A 22,294-nucleotide genomic window follows, 5' to 3' on the forward strand; every position below is an offset into this window, starting at 1 on the left:
CATTTTTTTCCACTATTAAGTGGTATCTACAGGCTTTCTCTAGCCTTCTTTCAAGGAAGGAAGAACAAATTAGGACACTAAATAATTTCTGACAGTGCCTCTTTAACTAAGCATTTGGGAAGGACGAGGCTCTCACTAGAGGGCACATGAGGCTGGATTTTTATATATCCTATCTGAGACATAAATGGTAAGGTGAAAAACAGCAAGGCTGAAAAGAATCACTGTGTACGACTGAATCCTCTTAGATTCAGGCACAGTGACAGGCACTTAGGGGAGCAAAGAGAAGGGAGGGAAGAAAAATACCACACAGTAGGCATGTTCTCACTAATTGATGGCAAAATTCTCAAAAAGCTTTCATCTGAAAGAAACAACATACAGTACAGTCATCAATGAGGGGCAGATTTAAGGACTGCTACTGAAATAAAAGAAGTCTGGGAGAAATTTCACATTAAGCCCCAGTAACAGTGATTCCATGGACATTTGGCAAGTAGCGTGGCACAACAGGAGTAAATCTGTACCAAATAGATTTACTGTCCCGTAGATCTGTACAGATGCAGTATTTGAAGTCTTGATGCCTCCATTACTCACGTATTGCCCTAGCTCTGGGCTGGTCCCGTGGGCTGAAAGCCTGCTAGCAGCCAAGGAGCGCTGTGTGTGCTCCTGGAGCACGACTGCCCCTTGAGCTTCACCCTAAGGGCATCCCGCTCAGAGCTGAGGCCCACAGTGCGGTCTGAAGCATCATTAGAAACAAGATCAGCAGATCTGCTTCACAAATGCTAATCCCATTTAAAACAGTAGTGTAGACACACACAGTCTGACCAGAAGTAGAAATGAATCCCAGAGGAGATGTTTGCTTTGTGATGAGCTGGGGTGGGCTTTGGCCCAAGGTAGAGGACTGAGCCAAGGTGGAGACCCCAGGCCAAGGTGGAGAACCAGCTGGACCAAAGTTCAAGCACCAGTGCCTCTCCCTGGAAGACAGGGTTGAAGAAGCATATGTATACATAGCTTCAGATCCCATAAGTGGTCTTGTGCTAGCCAGGCTGAAAGTCAGAGCCAAACTACAACAGTAATCCACCGCCCTTGTGATTTTGGCGACACAGAGGCCTGCTGTATGATAGAGGAAGCTCGGTCCCCACCTGGCAGGGCTGACATGGTAGGACCTGAGCACAAACAACTGGCTCTGCCGCCCTTTGCGTGCTTTTATTCACATTTTCCCTCTGAGGTAACTGCAGGAGCGCTGGACAGCTACCAGATAAGCAAGCATTGATTATTGTGGCTCACGCTACCCCTGGCAGCAACGGGGACTCCTAGCAAATATTTGGGGGAGCGTAGGCAAAGGGACGGCAGGGACTCCACAAACACCCTCTGGACTCCACAAATACCCTCCTCCTGCAGCACAGCACCCGGGGGGCAGCCCCCAGAGGGCCCAAAGCCCCCGGCCCGCGACCCCCGGCGAGGGTGGCGCTGAGCAGTCGACGCCTGCCATCTAGCGGCCCTCGGCCGCCCCGGGCCCCAGCAGAGACCCCCGGCCCCTGGGGGCTTCTGCTGAGCCCCCCGGCCCGGCTGGGGAAGGGGAGGCAAGAGGAGGGGGCCTGGAGCAAGTGTTTAGCCCCGTTTTGTTTTGGTGCGGTTGGGTTTGACTTCCTAGCCCGGCTGGTGAATGGTCTCAGACCCGGCGATTTGTGCCATGTGAGAAGGGCTGAAAATAGTTGCAGAAATAAGTTAACTTATACCTTACTGATGTATAGGAATGCCAAAGGCTTGCCCAAATAGCCTTCGCTCGCAGACATGTGCAATGAGAACAGTGTGGGTGCTGCATATTGGGGGAAAACGAGGCGTTTTGTGCGTTGAAAGAATTGTGCCGTGTACCCTAAAATATTTCTCAGGGAAAGAAGTGTCCTGGCCTGAGAATCGCTTTCAAAGTTTAGAGTTTTGTGCCACATCTGGCGTAGCGTGTCCTTTAGCTACCCTAGGAAACTGAAAGGGTATCAGTGCTCTGCTAAAAATAAATCAATAAAAACGAGGAAGGACAGCATGGAACACAAAGCCTGTAACACAGGAGAACTAGAAAGGGGGCAGGAGGCAGGGGGAACACCTGCACATGGTAGCAGGTTCAACTATTACCACAAATGGTTGGAAAAGAAAGAAAATCCCTCACGGGCTCAGGGTTGGGAAGGGCTGTCACGCACTGCTGGATGGTCAGCCTGCAGCTTTCCCTGAACAGGAACTTGTATGGAGTGGGGGGAAAGGTGGTCAAGCTCTACTAAGTGTCTCTCACTGCAGATTTTGCACCCAGCTTCAAGTGGCAGAAAAGCACAGACAGAAGAAAATAATAATAATAAAATAACATAAGCAATGTAAGTGAAAATTCCCTCGCTTCTCCTTATGAGGAGGTTTCAATGGACGCTGCATAGCAGCAAGGAGGGAAAGCATCAGTAGCTAATCTGGTCTCAGGCAGCTCCAACTGTTTACAGAGAGGAATTTGCTTAGTGTCAGAGAAAGCTGTTGAGACTATCAGTGGAAGTCCAGTCTGAGGATGGGATAAGGTCAGTAATCTTAGCTAAATCCTATTAAACCAATAAAGGATTCAGACTGCTTCCTCAAACAGAGCCATTCAAAGGGTGGTTTTAAGATTAGAAAATTAAGGAAGATAAATCCAAATTAAATCCTTTTAATCTCCCTCCATTTATCAGCATTATTTTTTTTGAGAGAGCGACGGGCTAAGGGTGTTGATGGGGCTGTAGACATGATACTAGCGGTGGCTTCTGTTTAAAATTACAGAAGGAATTCAAAATCCTGCTGAAATCATTACAAGAAAAAGAAGGGAGTTAATTCCTTGGCAGTGATCTGCTAAGGCAGTTTTACTCAAGAAGCCACAGTCGAGGGCAGCATAATACAACCTGGGGTTGCTCCCCGGCCAAGGAGATGGGACGAGCTGCACTGTGTGCATGGGACCAAAGGAGCTGAGCAAAGCATCCAGGCCATAGGGATGTGGTGTGCTGGGCCAATGCTTAACAACAGGTTGGTTTGGGCCACAAATAGAGGATGGCTTGACAGCCCAGACAGCCGTTTGTAAATACTGCTGGTAAAAGTGTAGTCAGATAGCTTTTATGTTGGATTGTATATAAACAGCTCCCAAAAAATCATCCTTTGGCTCTCTCAGCCTTGTGTACACAGGTTTTTCTTCATACAGCGTTGATACTAGTTTTGCATGCTGCTCAGTTAAATCTGTGTAAAGGGCTGAAAATAGAGAATTTGTAGGATGGAAGTTGGTGCATTCGCGTGTGTGCACACATTGGCAGAATCACCGAATGCTGATCATTTTTTTTATTTGTTTTTACTTTGCTACCAAACAGTACTAAAAACCTGAAAATTGACATCCACAATTTGCTGGTAAGAGACCAACTAGCATTTGACTCCTTATGATTTTTGAGAGACAAATCCTAGCTTCCAGAAGCTGGTAGATTGTCTGATGCAGAGCTGTATGGACAGCAAATACTGCTCGTAACCTCACAGTCAGCCACCTGGGGGCTCAGAGCTGCCTTAGGTCCTCAGCAGACAGCAAAGAGCTCACCAGAGGATGTTGCCACGTAACTCTCGCTGCAATGCTTGAGAACCCTTTTCCCCAGCCTGTTTTTGGGTCAGCCCACGAGAAGTTCAGTGCGAGCATGCAGCTACCCCGGTGCTAGACTCCGTGGAGGCCAGCGGAGCACCTCTCTTCGGGAGAGGCTGGTGAAAGCAGAAGCCCCAGACAGGTGAGAAGAGGAAGAACCAGGCACAAAAACAGGATTTAAACAGCAGGTGTTGTCCTGTTGCATGTGTCTTGGAGGCATCCAGGCTATTTTAAAACTCAAGTCTAAAGGATGTTGAAGACCTCCAGGCCTCAAAGAAGAGAATTTCAAAGGGAGGAGGGAGCATCTTTCAAGATGAGGTTGCCTAGTAGCCAAAGGGTAAGAGAGGAAGAAAGAAAGAAACAGAGGGAATTGGTTGAGCTTTACCTCCTTAACGTTATCCACAGGCAGGTGACGGGCAGCACTGGGTCTGACAGACGACCTAGTGGCTTTGTTCTTCCTTGCTCCAGCAGTGTAGGTTCCTCACCAGTTCCCAAGGCAGCTGGCACTGCAGAAAACGTTATCTCTTAGCTACCAGGTGTGTCATTTGTAACACAATAGCTGCTTAGGAAGAACCAGAGTGAAAAGACCTGCATTTTTTTTCTTATAGAATATGAGTTACTTGACCAGAACTTGATCCTCTGTGGAAGTAAACGATAGCACACACAGGGATAATACATAGATTCAGAAAAATAAAGATGCATCTCCAATTAAAACCATGAATTTTAACATATTAGCCGCTCAGGCTCACTTGCTCATGCTCTCTTTCACATTACACATGAGCAGCAGGGGGGGGGGGGATGCTCCACACAGGAGAGAGAAGGCGAGATGCTCTGGGGATGTGACACACAAAACATTGCCTCTAACCAAAGCAACCAATTCGTATGTGAACGGTTTCTATCCAAGCACAGAAATAGCAGCTGATGTCATTAACAGAAGTAGGCAGGTGAATAGAAACAGAGCAACAGAAAAAAAAAAAAAGGAAATGGGAACTGCAGTCCACAATTGCAGAAGAGAGTAATTCATAGGCAAAGAGCTATAGAAAGTAAAATTGACTGAGAAAGGGAATCATGGTCAGCTTGCCTGGGAATGCAAATACGTACCGCCCGCGTGGAGCATTTCCAGTAGCACGAATGTCGCTTGGTAAACCTGCACACAACACACAAATGCTGCTTCTGCAAAGGAAGAAACCCAAGTCCTGTCTACAGCCATCCAAAAATGCAGTAAGAAGAAAAAGCTCCAAACTATTAACATACTGGAAGTGTTCAAAACAGGATACCTAAGCCAGAGAGATTAATCCAGCAACAGGATTCCCATGTGCTGAGTCACATACACCTGAAACACAACTGGTATCTCGGTGAGAACTGTTGCCATAGATATCTGCGGATACAAAAGGAGACAGGGCAATGCAGAAAGAGCTGTTCCCAGGCCACATTTCCCTCCCCATGCTTTGCAGGGCAGCATTTCTACTTTAAGGATGCTGGTTGACACCACAAAGCATCGGTAGATCAGATGCCTCTTAAAACCACCCTACCCTGGTTTGCTTTTTTGTGAGAGATTTTGGGGGTTTAAAGGCAAGGCAAAGCACCTTATGCTAACAGTGAGCAAGCAGAGCTCATATACGTGATCTGGGTGACTGGGTGTAGCCAAAACTGGACTACTCGTAGACTAGGCATTAGCAGGGATAGCATGCCCATGCTCTGCAGCAAGCTGCCTGCTCGCAGGGCAAGGGCTCTTCTTGTTTGCAGGTGGCAAGTCACACCCTTCTTGTCAACGGGCTGCAGCGTACTCACACCAGCACGGCTGACACCACCCTTGGGTGGAGCTGACTTGGCCACAGGAGACCAAATCCTTCCTCTCCCTTGCAAGCTTGGTGGTGAGAGATGACTAACGCACCATGCTGTACTGCTGCAGAGCTGTGAGGTGTGAGGGTAACATCATCTGCCAGAAACAATCTCTGGTTACGCTAGCCAATATTATCTGATAATGTATCGAGCTGGTGATGATGTGATATATATATCAGCAGCTGAAACTTTAAGGTAGAAACTCAGCTGGTATTTTGCAACTGCATTTATTTCTCCCACCTACAAATCTGCTCTCCCAATTAATGGTCCCACCTGGACTCCCTTTCTTTCTAACTGCTGCGGTGCCTCCACGTTCCAGGAATGCTTTTAAGGATCAGAACGTGGTTCTCCAGGGAGCGTGCATTTAAACTTTGCAAAACTCAGACTAAAGTCACAGCCTGAAATGACAGTTTATGATCTCGTTTTAGAGATAATTGAAGCTAATCATTCTGGAAAAGTCTGTGTTGACAGGAGAAGGAGAAATAAAAATAGCTCCCTTCAAAATAAAACAAACAAGAAAATACCCCGAGCCTTCGAAAACAAAATTTGATTTTTTCAAAATTAACACTAAAGCGTACAACTCTCTAGAGAATCAAGCTAAATAAATAACAGAACACCTTACGTAGTAGATCCCTATACTGAAAGGATAGTAATAGACCTCTGGGGAAACCAAGCACGCCACTTTCATGCCAAGGAAATTAGTCCTTCTACCATTAGCCTTTACGTTGGTTTTGATGTTATACCATGTGTTAATTATTTCCAAATCACAAGTGCAAACACTCACCCTGATTGGAAAATTAGCATATTTCAAACTCAAGTAATTTTCCCCTAATGAGGAACTTGTTGAACTGAATTTAACAATTAGCTCACACCCTTTGCTGGCTGGGTATGGCTATGAGGAGACATGGAAATACATCTTTTCCTGTAATTTGCTGTAAAGGAGGAATGTAAATTCAGAAGTTGTTTTTGTGCCATTTCCAACTCTTCCTCTAGCCCTTAGAGCCACGATTCTCAAAGGATGACGCAGGAGAAGGTGCTGCCCATGCTGTACAGCTTCCCCTTGTTTTGTAGTCTTCCCCCCCCTATGGGTCAGTTCATTTTCTTGGCTTTTGCCACGTGCCAAGATTATGCAAGGAGGATTTCCCAGCTTAGAAGAGTAAAACTTGTGTTTTATTGGTCAATATACACTGTCCATAGGTAGGACAAGCTACTGGGCTCACTGCCCCTGGCAGAGCACTCAAGGCCACCCTCAGCCAAGCTGGGAAGGGCCAGCATCAGCTGCTGCTTGGAAAGGCTGTTCATCACCAAACTGACATCCTGGGGCTGCCTGAGGTTTTTCTGGAGGATTTTGTATGCTTTTCATGGTGCTTTTTCTCCACAGGAAGCCTTGGGCTGCTAATTACCCCTGTGTCAACACCCTCACCTTTGGCAGCAGTGATACCTTCCTTGCCTTGGCTGTACCCTGGAGAACTCCTTGCAGTGCTTCCTCACGGCTTGGCCTTCTTGGACATCGGAGCCCAGTGCAGCCTGTAAAAACTATGCCACAGACCCCAGGAGATATCTGTGATCTGATGCCTGAAGCTCTAGAGGGAAAACTGATGCTTTTCAGCTGCTCAGTTGCATTAAGCTAGACTGAAGTCCTTTTATCTTACTATTAATTTTCTCCATGCACCATGACCCTATCTGCATAACGTGTGCTGGGCAGTCAGGTCTTAGAGATGGTGGCCTCTTCGTAGTCACTAAGGGAGGTTGCCTTGGACAATTTTCTCTCTCAGTGGAACTGACCAAGAATGTCCAAAATATTGCCATGATTTTAAGCCTCATTTCTCCCATTATAAAAAAAAAAAAAAAAAAAAAAAAAAAAAAAGTCTTAAATTCATCCAAGATTCTTCCTATTTTTCAGTGCATATTCTTTAGTATTTTTTTTTTTTCTCTAATTTGAAGAACAAGGATGAATTTTTTGAGAGTTCAAGCTGCCTTCTAAGGTACGTCTCTAAGCACCTGTGCCATCGAGTGCTGTGCTGGCACACCTGCTGCTTTATTATGTGGCTGTGAGTGGCATCAGTGTAAGCCTAACAAGTTTCGTTGAACAGAGAGAATAGGTTGCAATAATTGAGGGGGGAAAGAAAAGAATATTCTGAAAAAAAAAAAAAAAAAAAGGAAAGTTCTGAGCTATTTAAATCTGCTGCTTTGATTGTGCTCATGTAGAGACATTTTAACACAAACTGGGGTTTTGAGAAGTGAAGAATGCAGTGAGTTTGTGGAAGGAGAAGGTGTATCTACTACTGAGGCTACACTACAGCCCTTCAGCTGGATGCTAAGGTGTGACTTAGCAAGGAAAATAGCCTGAGACTGTTCTGCTTGCTTTCTCTTGCAGCTCAGCAATGGGAAGGCCTGTGCTTCCCACCAGTTCCACAAGCTGCGAAGAGGTGCTGTGACCTGCAGCTCTGACTCAGGTGAGGTTCCGAATGCTGAGAGCAACTCCTTGTGTTGTTGGGGTGGCCACATCTAAACATCATCTGACCATTATTTAACTCAGACACTCGTAGCTTGATCTGTGATCTTATGGGGGTTAACAGGCAGCTATTTTAAGAGCAGGGAGGTAAGACTGGATACCTTCCAGAGCCTGATGCTAGCTGGTACAAAACTTCCTGCATCCCTTGCCTCTTTGGGCAAGTTCATTAGGTTTTTCTGCCTTGATTCTTCTAGGCTGAAGCAAAGATGATCAAGCTCTCATGTTCACCTCTTTCCCCACAGATCGTCTTAGAAATAGCACTCCGTTTTACCTGGGAGCTGTGGAGGTGCAAGCAGATTAATCAGTTGTCCTGAAGGATCACCTGAAGAGAATGGCTGTCAGTAAAAGGATTAGCATTCAAACAGTAAGCGGCTGTCAGACTTTGTTTAAAAGACTAGGGAAGCCAAATGTCAGTGTATCCAATAGGTGCAGTTGTTAAAACAGACCTATTATTCTGGTGTTCTGTGTAGCAAATGGCTAGTATCTTCCCCTGTTATCCATAGTCTCCTAGGATTCCCTACTGCTTACTCTAAACCAACCTATCCCCCAACTTGTTCAATTTAACATCATGTGCATCTTTGTTGTATGGTCTAACTTCTTCTTCCTCTGCTCCAGCTCTGGGAGCTCTGAGATCAGAATCCACCTCTTGCACTGACTCATTTTTTTCTTCCTTGGTCCCTCTTTACAAACTCTTCATAGAGGGCAGGTTTCATAGTCTGGCTGCCCTGGGAGCCTACACCCTGCCAGCCTCAGGAGCACGACATTTCTTTCTGTTGATCAGGGAGGACAAGGCAGGGGCACGAGTGGGGGTCCAGGGACAGGACAGTTTGCAGTGGGGTGGAGGGACAAAAAAGTCTACAATCAACAGAGCAGGCTCTTAACACTTGAAACAACCCCCTTGGGTATTCAGTCATGTTGCTTTTGCTGCTAAGACCCTCAAAACACAAAGGTATGTTTTTAAATATATGTATAAAAAATACAAGTAGCTTGAGTGGTCGATGAAAAAGAAGAGCACTGAGCAGCTCTTGTTGGCCAAGCAACTCATGCAAAATTAGTGATTGCTGGCAGTAGTTGTGCCCCTTTGTGCATGTGCTGCTCCCATTGCATAACCATATGCTGTACCCAGGTACGCTTCATATCAGTGTTCACCTCCACACTTGTATTTTTAGTGCACAGCCACCCAAAATGTGCAACTCATCTTCTCCTCTGTGTCATCATGGATTGCCTATACTCTCAACCTTTGATCACCTATCTCTCTTCCTATTTAATGTCAGGGCCTTTTTATCATCGCAAAAGACACCAACAAAATTACCTTTACCCTTCCTGACAAGATAATCTCAAGCGAAGCTAGCATAAAGATAAGGTGCTCACCTTCACACTTATTACATTACAGCAGCAGTATAAAATGAGTTGTGAAATTTATCTTCTACCTTTCGTTAAACTTTTTCACGTGCTTTAATCACAACTCAATTTAAAACCAGTTTTTTTCACTGACCTTAAAGAGGCCCTTATCAGAGCTGAGCATGGAGGAATTTCCTCCTTCCTACTTTGTTTTCTCCATACTCGGACTGCCTGAGGTCCATCCTGAAGGTTGGTGATTTGCAATATTGTGATTTCAAGAATCCCTGAATGAACGTACTGCAGTGCAGGCCACCTGCTGCCCCGGATGCCTCCCTTGCTAGGTAGGGGCACCTGCATTAAGGGGGTATTGGTCTGAGCCACAGCTGTACATAGCAAAAAGGAAAGCCTTTGCTGCTAAGTCTGTCTGCTTGATGATCACCACCCAACAGTACATTTTACTGCTGATGTCACATGAGTATCACAATAAATACTAAGTACCTGTCCCAAAGCATACCAGCTAGTGACACTTGCAGCTAAATCAGGCCCACGCTGATGTTTACAAGATATATTTAGTAGACATTTCAGAGACGTGGCAGATCCCAGACCAAAAGCCATGGAAGAAAAGGCCTCTGTCTGGTGAACAAGCCCTCCAAGGAAGGGTGGGTGAAGACTCTTGCTGCAGCCTGCCAGCTGGACACACAAAGCCCACCATTTCCCCATGTGCTCCACCTGTTTTCAGATGCGTTGTCCACGCTTTGGCACATGGATCCACTCTTCCTCTAATGTGTGACAGATGCCACTCACCAAGACATCACCTTTACAGAACCACTACAGAAAACATTTTCCAGCAGTGCTCATTTGCTCCAGTAATTAAAGTCTTTTCCACAGCAATGCACAGAGATACCAACTCAACACATTTTATTTTCCAGTTTTAAAGCTTCTTCGACTCGCAGCCAACCATTCCCAATGCTGTTCTGAAATTAAGTCTGTAAGAGCAACATTACAAACATATCTGCAGCCTAGAGTACACTGATATAAGGCAACATTAGGAATATGCTAATAGCCAAAATGTTACATTACATTAAGAAGATTTCTTATATTAAGAAGATATTAGTTGATCCCAGTTAATTCTACTGTCACACTCTAGAGCAGAGTGAAAATTATCACCTAAATTACTTTTCAAAGAAAAATGCAGATTCATTCACATTAATGGAGTTAAGAAATCTGTAATAGTTTCTCAGATTGTCTGCTTAGAAAAAAAGCTAGGTATCAAAATTGTTTCAACCACTTCAAACCAAAAATAACTCATTCTTTTTCTGGTACAATGGAATCCTATTTTTAAAGAAAATAATATTTTTTACCTCAATCAGTAAGAAACTATTTTGTTTAATTCAACCCCCTTTTCTCCTCCCAGCTTGTTGACTAGCTGAGGTTTTCAGAACATTTCATTTTCCACAGCCAACTCCCAAACTGAAAGTATTTCTGGAATTCCTTATAAAGTACAAATAAAGCCCCACTATCTCCCTAGCATCACTCTGATGGAATGTTGTATTTGATGCCTTATAGGTAAAGGACATTATTAACATCTTTTCTAGCATGGAGCGTTTTCCCAGCCTATATAGGGAATTCCCATTCTTGCTATACAGATGAAGCATCTACTTCTAGGGGTCAGACTCGATGAGGAGAGACAAGTGCTAGCATGAGGTGCTGCACCTCCTTTCCCAATAACCAGCCTATCCAAATGCTTACTAAACATGGTATCATATTATAAATTACAGTGAGCTAAACCAAAGCAATTAGGTTTATCCAAGAACATCTGGATCATTTGGAAAAAATAAAACTAAAACCTGTTTTCAGCAGAACGGAATATTCAACAGTATTCATCCCCACAGACACACTGATCCTGAGTATCACACTGCCCATTTTCCACACAGAGAACCAAAGTGCCATGTAACGTCCCAGAGCAGTGGCAGAACACATCTCAGACCGACTCCTACTTTCTTTTTCTACACCAGTGACAGAGATCTCCCTTCTCTAGGAGGAACGTGAGCAAATGACATATTTAAAAACAGCAACTGTGTATTTATCAAGTAAGGAAGTGAACTGACAGGGAATGTAAAAAGTCCTCCCATAAATGGAAATTTCCATTTATGTAGGTGGAGAGCCCAAGGAGGTTTGGGGATTTAAGAACAAACTTGCAAATGTATTTACTGATCAGAATTAGCTATGGTGACCTTGTGACAGAGTGAGAGATGATAAATTTTAATGGAAGAAGGATAGGAAAATGCGTTTTGGGATGTATGACAGCAATCCAGGCTACCTGAAAGGTAGTAACCAGGCTATCAGAAGAATTCAAGAGATGATAGAAAAATGGCGCTGGGTTAACTCTAAATCACAGCAATTCTAATAGATAAAAATAAAATAAAAAATCACATTATGAGACAGTTTGGCTACCGTCAAGTGCTCAATCACAGGATAAGAGAACATGGTGTGAAAGCATGCACACCATGTGTGTATCACTGGGGAATAAATAGGGTTATCATTCCAGTCGTTGGTCCCTTCAGTGCAGCACACAGGCATTTATGTCAGAAGTTGTTCTGACATGGGCAGTGGCTATTTGTGGTGAAAGAAGCTCCTGAAGCTCAGCTTCCAGCTCCTGCAGAACAGGAGCTCTGGGGGCTTTTAAAAGCCTGGCAATCTGTCTTCACTAACTGCACCATTGAAGATAATCTTAGGAGTCTGCTTGCAGTCCCCATCTTCTTCACAGGCACACTCTGGAGGCTCTAGTTCATCATATTTTCTCCGATAAACCACCCTTGACAATAGGGTTATCAGAAACATTTCCATGATGAGGACCTGGTGGGTTATATCTGAAGGGAAAAAAAAAAAAAAAGACCATCAGACAAGAAATAAATACCTCTCTTATTCACCATCCTCTGTGCAAAAGGAACAAAAGTTACCATTCTGCATCCATAACAGATTGTCTCTGACACCGGGCAATAAAATCAGTTACAGAGTTACAGTGTTGCCCATCAATAAGCATGCAGCTAATTAGGCATCCAAAACCCAAGAGATTTAAGAGTGATCGTGCATGTTGATTTCTTTTTCTTCAATTTCTGATCCCAACTAAAGTTCTGCTCTGCAACTATGATGGCTATAAAAGTTGTGTTGTTTTTTACATAAAAGTTGAGATTCTCCAAAAGCTACATAATCCCAGGAAATAAATATTTTGGGAAAACACCAGATATTGCAGTTAGTAAGGCTGAACTGACACCTTTATAAGTCAATGAAGAGCATCCCCCCCAACAGAACTTACACGCTCCTCTTGCTGAGGAGGAGAATGGTGGAGCACAGGGGATAATTTGTTGCATGGCCAAGATGTTGATAATAGCTGTTTGCAGGTGGTTCAGAATCAGGACAAACTGTGCCAGGAAGAGAAAGCAGATGCCTTAGCTACCAGGAAAAGGATTATTGTTCACACAACAATTTTGCTTTCATCACAGACCCTCTTTCACTCCATTCCTACTTTCTTGCCCTCCCTCTCCTCTATCTACCACCAGGCCACCTGCCATTCTGCAAAATTCATCTTTAGGCCAGGAAGATACTGCTCTGAATGTGGGCATTAAATTAAACCTCTGTTTTAAAAGTGTTTTCCCAACCCTTTATTTGGGAGGTGCAATATACAGAGAGCTCCCAGCTGGTACTTTAAGCAATACTGAGCTCTGAGTAGTAAGGAACAATGTCCTGAAAGCTTCCTGTTAATCTATGAGCTATGCTGTCCCTTAGAGGGAGGAAGAATTCAAAGAATGTTTTTTTTTTCTGGGGGCTGTCTCATCTTTTTGCTGCAACAGGGAGACGCAGTAGTCCCCAAAATATACAGGAGTGCTTTCTTTGCCAATGGGGCTGGAGGATTCTGCAGCTTGGGTTCAGCAATAATCACACATCACATTGCCTGCTACTCACTGAGCTAGGCCCTCGCTGTCTCAGAGATACCAGAGCGTCTCTCTGGTGCAACTACTCGAGTATAAACCCTCACAAGCACAGAGTTTGCCACCTTAAACCCGGATTCACCTTGGTGCAGCTTTGCATATGCGACTATCCTGCTGATTGCTTTTATAAGGGTTTAATGATCTACTTATCAGAGCTCTTAGTGCAGCAGCTGTGCTCTGTGTCCTGTACCAGCAGGCTGCATTTCCAACCGTTCCACTCTACCTTCTCTCTTCTGTGTGACGTGGGAGAGGGTGGCCTTGTCCCTGTCCCACAACCTATCCAGGTCTGTTCCTTACTATGTAATGAGTCCCAGCCAGTATTTTCATTATTATCTAACTCTGTAGTGAAGAATAGCCAAGAAAAATATTGTCAAAACAGCACATTATGACATGCCAAAACAGTTCAAACAAAAGCCACCCACACAATGCTCCACATCCTCTCCTCGTTTTTAGAAGTACACACTAGCTTTTTAACATTGTGTTTCAGGATACAGCATCGAAAAAGCTTCCTTCAAGCCCTGCAGAAGGTGCTGTTTTGATTCCAGCTGCCCAGAGATGAATGGATTTCACAAAGCTCTCACATCTCCAGCACTCCTGAAAGACTAGAGGTGAATTGGCTCAAACTGAAACTGAACAGCAGCCAAGGAAAGTGCTTCAAAGGGATGCAGCATTAATCAGGTAAAAATATGCCTTTGCATGATACACTTAATGGAAAAAAATACTATAATCTTTAAGCAAAGGGTCAAGAAACAGGGAGATGGTGTTGCATTAACAGCAAGAGAAATTCTTACCAGAAATATTAAACTTCTCACCTGGTAAAGGGCAAATTTAGGGATGATCTTCTTACAGTTAAGGAGACCCCTGACTTGTTGAAACATGATTCCAACTGGCCACAGAGCAATAATGGTCAGGATAGCAACGAAGCAGCTAATCCATATCGCAGCTCCTTCAGGAGACAACTGAGAAGAAAATCAAACAAATGTACCAATAAAACTTTACAGGGCAGATGTTACTATTTCCAGGCAGAAGCTGCAAACGGGATGATGCAGGCAATAAAATGTGTGTTGCTACCTCCATGAAAGCTGATGCCAGCGGTAGTGGCTGGGGCTTGCAGGAGGAAGCTGCACAGCCCTGGCTGGAGTGCTGCCACCGTGGAGCTGTAACGGGTGCCAAAGCCCCTCCGTCCGACCCCAGCAGCATGTGGGAATGCTCAGCAGCTCACGAGAGTGTACTCAGCATGACAGCTCAGAGGGGTCGTTTATTTTACTACCATGAAACATCAACTGCAAAAATACTTCTGTTAATCTGAATTATCCAGGAGGTGCAACGTTATTAGCAGAAACAGACCTCTCCATCAGCCTGCTGCTTACACAGTACAAAGCAGAAGTGCAGTACATGCTTCAGGGTCTCAAAAGAACATGACAAGGACACACTTGGAAATGCTCCCAAACTCCAGACTTTCGTTGTAGGCTAAGATGCTAAAATCAAACCAAAAGCCATGGATTTTATGGCCCATCTCTGTTTGAAACCTTTACTTACATCAGAAAGGCTGTAATTGCCATTGGTCCAAAGCACTATTGACAGAAACATGAACACAGGTCGAAAGAAAGCAAACTGGAAGGTGCCCAGCTTCAGCCAAAAGAGGGTTTGCCTGGTAAAAAATAAAAATCACAAAGGCCAAAATCTTATTAGCAACATTAATAACATTTTTGGATGCTGTTAAGTGGCAAAACTTCTCCACTCCTACTGCACATGGCCAAAATCTGGGGAGAAACAGCTTCAAGATTAAAAAAGAAAAAAAAAAAACTTTCCAAGAATTACCCAGTTGTCTATTTAGCAAAGTCTCTCCAAAAGCCATACTTTTCTAACCACAGCAGTGGTAGAAGCATACCCAGTTGCTGAACAATGCCACTTGCTCTTGCCTTCTTGCCTTGCTATTTTAGTTCTGCCAAAAGTTCTGTCAAAAAAGCTTGGGCAGAGCAGCCTTCAGCTGAAAGGCAAAGCACTGCAGAGCTTCGATCCCTGACACAGCCAGCCTGCCTTCAGCAGTGATGCTGTCAGATTCCACCTTCATGCTCAGACAGGACTGGTCTGCCAGTCCTGTGGCAGATCAAGACAAGGAATCATACAGACCTAGGTGAAAGGACGAGTAATTTTTCAGTGCATCATGAGTACTGCCATGTAAGCATCTGGGTTTGCTCCTCTGTACAGGAAGAGGAGAAAGGCCCGATCTTTCACTGGGCAAACTGGCAAAAAGCCTGTAGCACAGCTCAGGATTTCCCTACACTGTCTCTCAGTATACAGCCCATACACAATGACCTGGCAAGTATTAAAGGCCACAAGAAAAGGGACAGATGCCCTCGCAAACTGAGGACACGAAAGCTGACTGACACAAACTCTCCCCCAGTCTTCGCAGGACAAGCTGTGGCAGCTACTGCTGCTCATGTTTTAGCCCGCTGCTACGTGCTTCCCCCACTGCTACTGCTGTCTTCACTCTCCTTGATCCCTTGGGACTGCCATCAGATGTGCCTCAGCAGACAACAGGCTGCCAGTTAGTGTGCTGCGGGGAACAGACACGAACCAGGAACTGCATGAATTGCTCAATTAATAGAGCTAATAACCACAGTGTTATGAGCAGCACAAACACATGGGGAAGGGCCTGCCGCTGTCTGGCCATCTCATGCCTGTGCCTTTTCAAAGACCCGTTATTCCCAAAGGAAATGGGAATAACAGCTTGATGATCCTTGTGGGTCCCTTCCAACTCGGATATTCTCTGATCCTATGTTTTTTTTTAAAGTAACAAATCCCTCCCTTGGAGTAACTCTGTTTCCCTAGGAGGTATCTATGGGAGGAAAATATGATCTTTCTTTGGCATAACTTACCCATTTTACATCATTGTATCACATCTATTTTTGGAGGTATATTTTAAGGTTTTTGTACTACCTATTTTTCTTGGTGTCCCCTCCATGTAAATAAATACTGTTTTCCATTAAAATAAATTCATGGAAATAAGAGTTAAAATTATAATACCAAATGAGGTAGTTTAAGGAAAAATCATTACACTAAAAATGAAGATTTTTTCAAAAGCATACTGTAAGTTAAATTCGTCACATATTTTGCACTGCAGCTTATGCTGCTTCAGTAAACCTCCCGTTCAGTCCCTCTCCCTCAGCACTGTTTCCTGCTCGTTCCAGGATCCCTCACAAACCACGGCACTGCTTTCTGTTTGCCACTTCCTCGTAACCAGACCAAAAAGTCCCTAAGATCCCTTCTGATATGAACATCCAGGCTCTCACAGAAACGTCTCCGTGTTGCACATTCAGCCCTCGAGATTTTGCTGTTAATGGGAGAACCGTTCTCATGCTCTGTGCCAGTAGGAAAGCCCTGGAACATATGAGGCTTTTGGGCTGTGGAGCAGCATGTAAATGTCTGGGTCTGAGCTCCTGCCAGGAGAGGAGCCCCACCAGGCAGGGTTTATGTTACGCTCGGTGATTCCTGGAGGTGCAGCTCTCCATACTTACCACGCTTCTCAAAGGTGCCTTGCTACTTAGTTTGGCAGAAGAAAATATTTGGTTCTCCCTCACCAGAAAACAGCATTTCACTGAGATTAAAGCTTTCCAGGAATTACATCTATTTTTGTTTAAAAAAGTAATTTAATCTGAAGTAGTTTTAAAGACCAAATCAGAAAGAAACATTTCAATCCATCAAAGCAAGAGAAATTCTCTTTCAAGACAGACTCAATTTGACAATTTTGTTTGTGAAAAACACCCAGTCTGGAGACTTTTGTTCCCTCCTGGAATGAAAAGAAACCAAAATCCCAACTATCGGCTTTTCTAGAGTGGAAATTCCTCCTCCCACACACCACTGCCTACAGTACAAATGGTTTCTTGGAAAAGAACGGGATTAGCTGAGGAGACACCACAGTGCTCAGCACTGCTGCGGAGTGGGAACACTGCACTGGGTTAAAGAGAGCTTTGCTGTGCTCTCGCCTCTCCCGTGCAGCTCTGTGCTGTAAAAATGAAAGAAATTAGTGGCGGCGCACAGCCCCAAGTGACAGCGCCGTTGGAGAGACAGCTTGAGAGTGGCTGTCGGGAAGCAGGGAGGCCCTTTGCTGCAAGCCTGGCTCGCCAGGCTGGCTGGATTCCAGCTGCGGTTTTCCAGCTGGGAAACCTTAAAGGGCAACTCACCTAGTGATGCGCACGCCGGGGAGGCAAAGGCAGCAGCAGCAGCAGGGCCCCGTGCTGATCTTGAAGTGACCATTTTCGAACCGCCTGAGGAACATCTTTTGGCCCCCACACTCTTTAATCATCATCATCAGGAACTTGTGGATAACTATGGCAAAAAACCTAGGAGAGGAAGAAGACGCCAGCTTGAACGGACTTCCTGCTTGCCTCTCGCACACGCCTGCACGGGCCAGTCCTGTCCGGGTTTTTTAAACTTTCTGCCCAGGCTGTTTAAACCTTCAGGTTTTCCCCAAGGCACGCTGGTGGCAGTCAGTATCACAGGCTTTTTAGCCCAAGTCATTGCAGCCATATTTTTCTACCAGTTATCTAGTCCTGACCGGTGCAACCTTTTCAAAACAAGCTCTATTCCTCCTCTTAAAAAAAAAAACCAATAACAATAAAACCCACAAAATTAAAAAACAACAACACAGGGCTAGGTTTGTGTATGCATTTAGTGGGGCACCACGTGCTGCCCCAGTCAGGGTGCGGTTCCTCTGCAGCCCAAGCGGATCCAGGCAGTGTCTGCTGCAGCCCCTCCTCTCCCTCCTTCACCAGCTGCACTTTCTCAGCCCTTCCCAGGAACTACGGATCGTGCAGACACCGTTTCCTCCCGGCCCCACGCAGATTTAGGGAATCGATTCACTGAAATCCAACCCCACCAAATAAGAGAGGTCCTCTCCAGCTGCACTGCCTCCTTGAAGGAGCTTGCTGAGCAGCTGGAGAAGTGAGCACAATGGGGCAAGAGAAGGGACAGGGACCTGCAGCTTGGGCAAGGGAGGAGCGGGACTGAGATAGGCTCAACGTGCCATAGGACTGGATCCTGAGAAGTTTCTTGTAGCCTGAACTACCTGCATAAATTGCAGCATGCTAGAAGTCCCACTGCTTTGCTTTCCATCCTCTGTTACTCCCCTCTCTCAGCAGATGCACTGTGACATGGGGTAGGGCAATTCATGACTGCGATAGTGTCCCGCAGTGGCTTCCAAAACCATCCCGGCCCTCTTGGTGTGCCCATGGCCGCAGTGTGCCCCCACCTTGGCTGTGCCTCGAGGGCTGCCCCACCACCTCCAGAAAGCAGGGACTGCACTTCTCCACTCTTCTCTGTGCATGTCAGAGCTGTCACACGTGCACAGAAAGTGCTTTTATCAGGACAAGTGCAGAACATTTTCACATTGATATACTCATTGGAGGTTCACTTGCCACCATTAATAACAGACCTACAGGGCTCGTCATTAATAAAAGCACCGAGAAGAAGCCACAGGTCAGAATCTCATTCCACATGACACTCGGAGAGAGAAAAGCAAAGAGTGCTACTTCAAAGCTCCCGTCAGTCAAGGCGATCAATTACATGCAAGTCACAGATCTCTCATACCGACGTTCCCACACTAGGGGGCTGCAGCACGGGGAACCGCTTCAGCGTTTTCCACCTCCCGTAAAAGAGCTGCCAAGAGATTTCAACTCAAACCAAAAATTACTAAATTGTTAAATTTACAAAATGACTGTGTTTACCAAGACTAGCAGATGTTTAAAGGGAAGAAATGCAGGGTTTGGGGCAACATCTAGAACAAGCAGAATACTCACACTGCTGCTGTGAAATCTGTAAACATTGTTGAGCGAGGAATCCACATGCCAATGCATGAGGTAGTAGCAATCACCTACGGAGAAAGGGAGGAGGGCTGTGTGAAAGGCAGAGATAAAGCTGCCTCATGCAGATTTCCAGAGAAATGTTAATTTCAACATTCAGGTTCATGCCTTTTCCATAATACTTACCGGAGCCGCAGCATTTACCCAAATTAAGAGTGATCTTTTGGAGGAGGGGATTTTCCTGTAGATGTAGATCACTTCCTCTATAAATACCAGATCAGCAATTAGCGTCATCAGAGTCAAGATTGCAAAGAGAAATCTACCAGCGAGGTCAAGGCCTGCAGCAAGCGAGAAGAAAACAAGCAAACAAAAAATCTGATTCATGTCATCCAAGCATTTATGAAAAAAAAAAAAAAAAAAGAGCATCTTGGAGGGGAATCTTAGTCCTGCTCCTGCAAAGCGCTGCACGGACGGGAGGTGCAAGGAAGGCTGAGCCAGGCGCTTTTCTGTGGTGCCCAGTGCCAGGGCAGGAGGCAGCGGGCACCAAGTGGCGCACAGCAGGCAGCACTGCTGGGCTGGGCGGGTGAGGAGCCCTGGCACAGGCTGCCCAGAGAGCTGGGGGGGCTCCTCCTTGGGGATCTCCAAAAGCTTTCTGGAGGTGGCCCTGGACAGCCTGCGCTGGGTGTCCCTGCCTGGGCAGGGCTCGGAGTGGGGCACTACAAGGGGTCCCTGGCAGCCCCAGCCCTGCTGCGGCTCTGCATGGTTCATCCTTCGCCACGCACAGGGACCCCTGACCCCACGGGACGGCTCAAGTACCTAAATTTAACTTCATAAATACACCTCCTCGGGACCCTCCGGCAGCACACAGGAGGAACACGCCTCCACGCTCCGCAAGCATCCCGCGAAAGCCCCGTTCAGTCAGGGAGCCCCCGGCTCCGTCCCCTCCCTCCGAGCCCTCTCCCCCCGCTGCCGGCCGGCAGCCCCGGCACTCACTGCCCAGCAGCTCCCAGGCGAAGGGCGGCTCGCTGGCGCCGCAGGGCGGGGGCAGGGTCGCGTTCCCCTCGCCCTCCATGGCGCCCGCGGGGGGCCGGGGCCGGGCACGGGGAGATGGCGGCGGGTGGGAGCCCGGCCTTGGCGAGCGGGGGCCGGGCAGTGCCTGCCGAGGGGCGGCTGATGATTAATGATTAGCCCGGGCCGCCGGGCGGCCTCCCGGCATGGCCCGGCCTCCCGCCGCCTCACGGGGCCTCCCCGCCGGGCACCCCCCTGCAGCGGGGCGGGCTGGGTGCTGCAGCTGCATGCACCGTGCTCAGCTGCTGCCCCTCAGGGTGGGGGGCTTGGGGACGCTGTGGGTAGTCCTCAGAAATGGCAGCGTGGTTGCAAGTGCAAGGGGAAGCTAGGGATTGCTGGACACGGGCCCAAGCACACAAAATGGCTAAAGCACAGAATCACAGAATCATCCCGGTTGGAAGAGACCTCCAAGATCACCCAGCCCAACCTCACATGGAGGTCCAGCCACGCACGGAGGCCCCCCTTCCTCAGGGTAGTAGTCATGAACAAAGTGCATGGGGGGCGGAATTGAGGAACTCGGGACATTTAGGAACTTTAGGACTTCAGGACATTGATAGGCGCCACAGACCCTCGTGGCAAACCCTGCCATCTTGGAGGATTCCCGGAGGTTTCACAGGAAGGGCACCGGGATGCACGGAAAGGCCCTGCTCAGCGGCTAAATGCCAGCAGGCACTCGATCCAGACAAGGCAGAGCCCTTCCACTGCAGCAGGCTGGGGAGCCAGACATGAGGCTACCGACAGCCTCTTCTGTTGCTGTCAGCGGGGCTTGCCTTTAGGGCAGGACGATTTACTGCGAGTCCTCCCTACCATCGCTCTCATTTTCACTGCGCTGAAGCGTGCCTCATAGTTTCACCAGGCAGGCTGCAGCGGCGGCTGACTGCTGGAGTGTGGTGTCTGCTCAGCCTTCACGGGCTTGCCAGAGCATCCAACAGCACGAATATCTTCTGCCGTCCAGATGCCGAAAAGATGCAGGCAATATTTGTGAAGCACAGCTCCAGCACATTCTCTGTTCAGAAGCCCGTTTGCTCATCCTGCAGAGACAGTTGCTAGTGGAGGGGAAATACCCATTAGTAACCCTTAATGCACCATACTTTTTCTCCCTAGTTTTCTCGATTTTATTTTTAATCCAAATGTTTGAGGCTAATCACAGTCTGAAATGTGACTGGGAGCTCAAGTTAGCCTTTGCTGAGGTGGCTGAAGGTCTTTGAAGGTTCTCCCTGAGCAGAGATAACAGGATTCCCATCTGCTGCTATTTTAGTTGCCAGCTTCTCTCATTCCCTGAAAGCTAAAAATAACAATTCTTCTCCTGGGAATCCTTTCTTTGAGTGAGGCAGGTTTGTCAATGCTTTTGTTAAGGAAACTCACACATGGCGTATGGGAGTGACAGGCCTCATGGCTACGTTATTGTATTTAGAAGAAACCCAGAGTCTGCTTTGACTTCACAGTTCCTTGAAGAATTCATATGGTAACAATTCTGGATTTGACTGTCATGTTTCAGTTATTCAGCAACACCAGTTTGGAACAACTACTGCAGCGTACACTAAACGTGGCATTGGAGAATTTCCCCTCATGAACCTATAGAGATGTAACTGCTGTAAATATAAAGGTTAAGGATTAATCAACTGCTACTGTGAAAGATCCATCCTCCTCTCTTTTGCTGGTGTCTTCAACACGGGGTAGAGTCTAAAAACCACGTATCTTCCGTAATTTCTTCTTGTTAGAAACACCATTCGCTGTGTTTGGGTCAAACATCATCTCTTCTTCATGTTCTGGGCTCTTTCTTAGGAAAAAGACTTGCCTGACAGACCTTAAATTTAATAAATTGGGCTGAAGAGCACACCATAATGCCTCAGCTCCCACAGCCAGAGGTCTGCTGCTCTTTGCACACTTCCTTAGCCCCTGTGCTTCATCAGTGCCCTCTCAGCACTGGCCTCTAAGGCAAATGCTGGGCCTTGAGACCAATGCAAAACCCTTCAAATCCCCTGGAGCTGAACTACATTTCTCTCCCGGCTCCACTAGTCCACCTTTTAGTTTAACCCTTTAGTTTAATACATGGCATTTGCCACCAAAAAAAAAGACAATCTTACTTTCAGCAGTAGAGAGGTATTTATAGACCAGTCAC

The 22,294-nt window shown here is 46.4% G+C and overlaps 1 protein-coding gene and 2 long non-coding RNA genes across 11 annotated transcripts; 1 reads left to right on the forward strand and 2 right to left on the reverse strand.

Annotated features, from left to right (window-relative positions):
• Positions 1-3,246: 3,246 nt before the first annotated feature.
• On the reverse strand, positions 3,247-6,173 carry LOC137858808 (uncharacterized). Of its 8 annotated transcripts, none has more exons than XR_011098032.1 (6): positions 6,073-6,173; positions 5,729-5,853; positions 4,891-4,991; positions 4,715-4,786; positions 4,054-4,119; positions 3,247-3,936 (listed from the first exon to the last, which is right to left on the reverse strand). It is a non-coding gene; the product is annotated as an uncharacterized lncRNA (long non-coding RNA). The 8 variants fall into 8 exon arrangements; XR_011098019.1 differs by having other exon boundaries at positions 3,247-3,882; positions 3,999-4,119; XR_011098016.1 differs by having other exon boundaries at positions 3,247-4,119.
• Positions 6,174-6,316: 143 nt separating this feature from the next.
• LOC137858831 (uncharacterized) lies at positions 6,317-8,608 on the forward strand. Its single transcript, XR_011098043.1, has 4 exons — positions 6,317-6,488; positions 6,837-7,440; positions 7,833-7,911; positions 8,213-8,608. It is a non-coding gene; the product is annotated as an uncharacterized lncRNA (long non-coding RNA).
• Positions 8,609-10,204: 1,596 nt separating this feature from the next.
• Positions 10,205-20,340, reverse strand: LOC137858820 (organic solute transporter subunit alpha-like). Of its 2 annotated transcripts, none has more exons than XM_068687163.1 (8): positions 20,098-20,340; positions 19,291-19,442; positions 19,102-19,175; positions 17,488-17,646; positions 14,840-14,951; positions 14,113-14,259; positions 12,628-12,733; positions 10,205-12,181 (listed from the first exon to the last, which is right to left on the reverse strand). In XM_068687163.1, exons 1-8 carry the CDS (start codon positions 20,174-20,176, stop codon positions 11,994-11,996), a joined length of 1,017 nt encoding a protein of 338 aa, XP_068543264.1. In that variant the 5' UTR covers positions 20,177-20,340; the 3' UTR covers positions 10,205-11,993. The 2 variants fall into 2 exon arrangements, with proteins under 2 accessions (XP_068543264.1, XP_068543255.1); XM_068687154.1 differs by lacking the exon at positions 20,098-20,340 and adding an exon at positions 19,921-20,040.
• Positions 20,341-22,294: the final 1,954 nt, after the last annotated feature.

This window comes from Anas acuta, chromosome 1 (genome assembly GCF_963932015.1).
Source record: "Anas acuta chromosome 1, bAnaAcu1.1, whole genome shotgun sequence".
Classification (NCBI taxonomy): Eukaryota; Metazoa; Chordata; class Aves; order Anseriformes; family Anatidae; genus Anas; species Anas acuta.

What these genes read in the sequence shown, in the direction of transcription:
- LOC137858820 (XM_068687154.1), bottom strand. Translation starts at nt 20,002, where the DNA reads ATGCTTGCGGAGCGTGGAGGCGTGTTCCTCCTGTGTGCTGCCGGAGGG. An exon ending in ACAGATTTCACAGCAGCAGT is followed by an intron (nt 17,647 to 19,101) that starts GTGAGTATTCTG and finishes TTCCTCTCCTAG; the next exon opens with GTTTTTTGCCATAGTTATCC. An exon ending in CTCCTCAGCAAGAGGAGCGT is followed by an intron (nt 12,182 to 12,627) that starts GTAAGTTCTGTT and finishes TTTTCCCTTCAG; the next exon opens with ATATAACCCACCAGGTCCTC.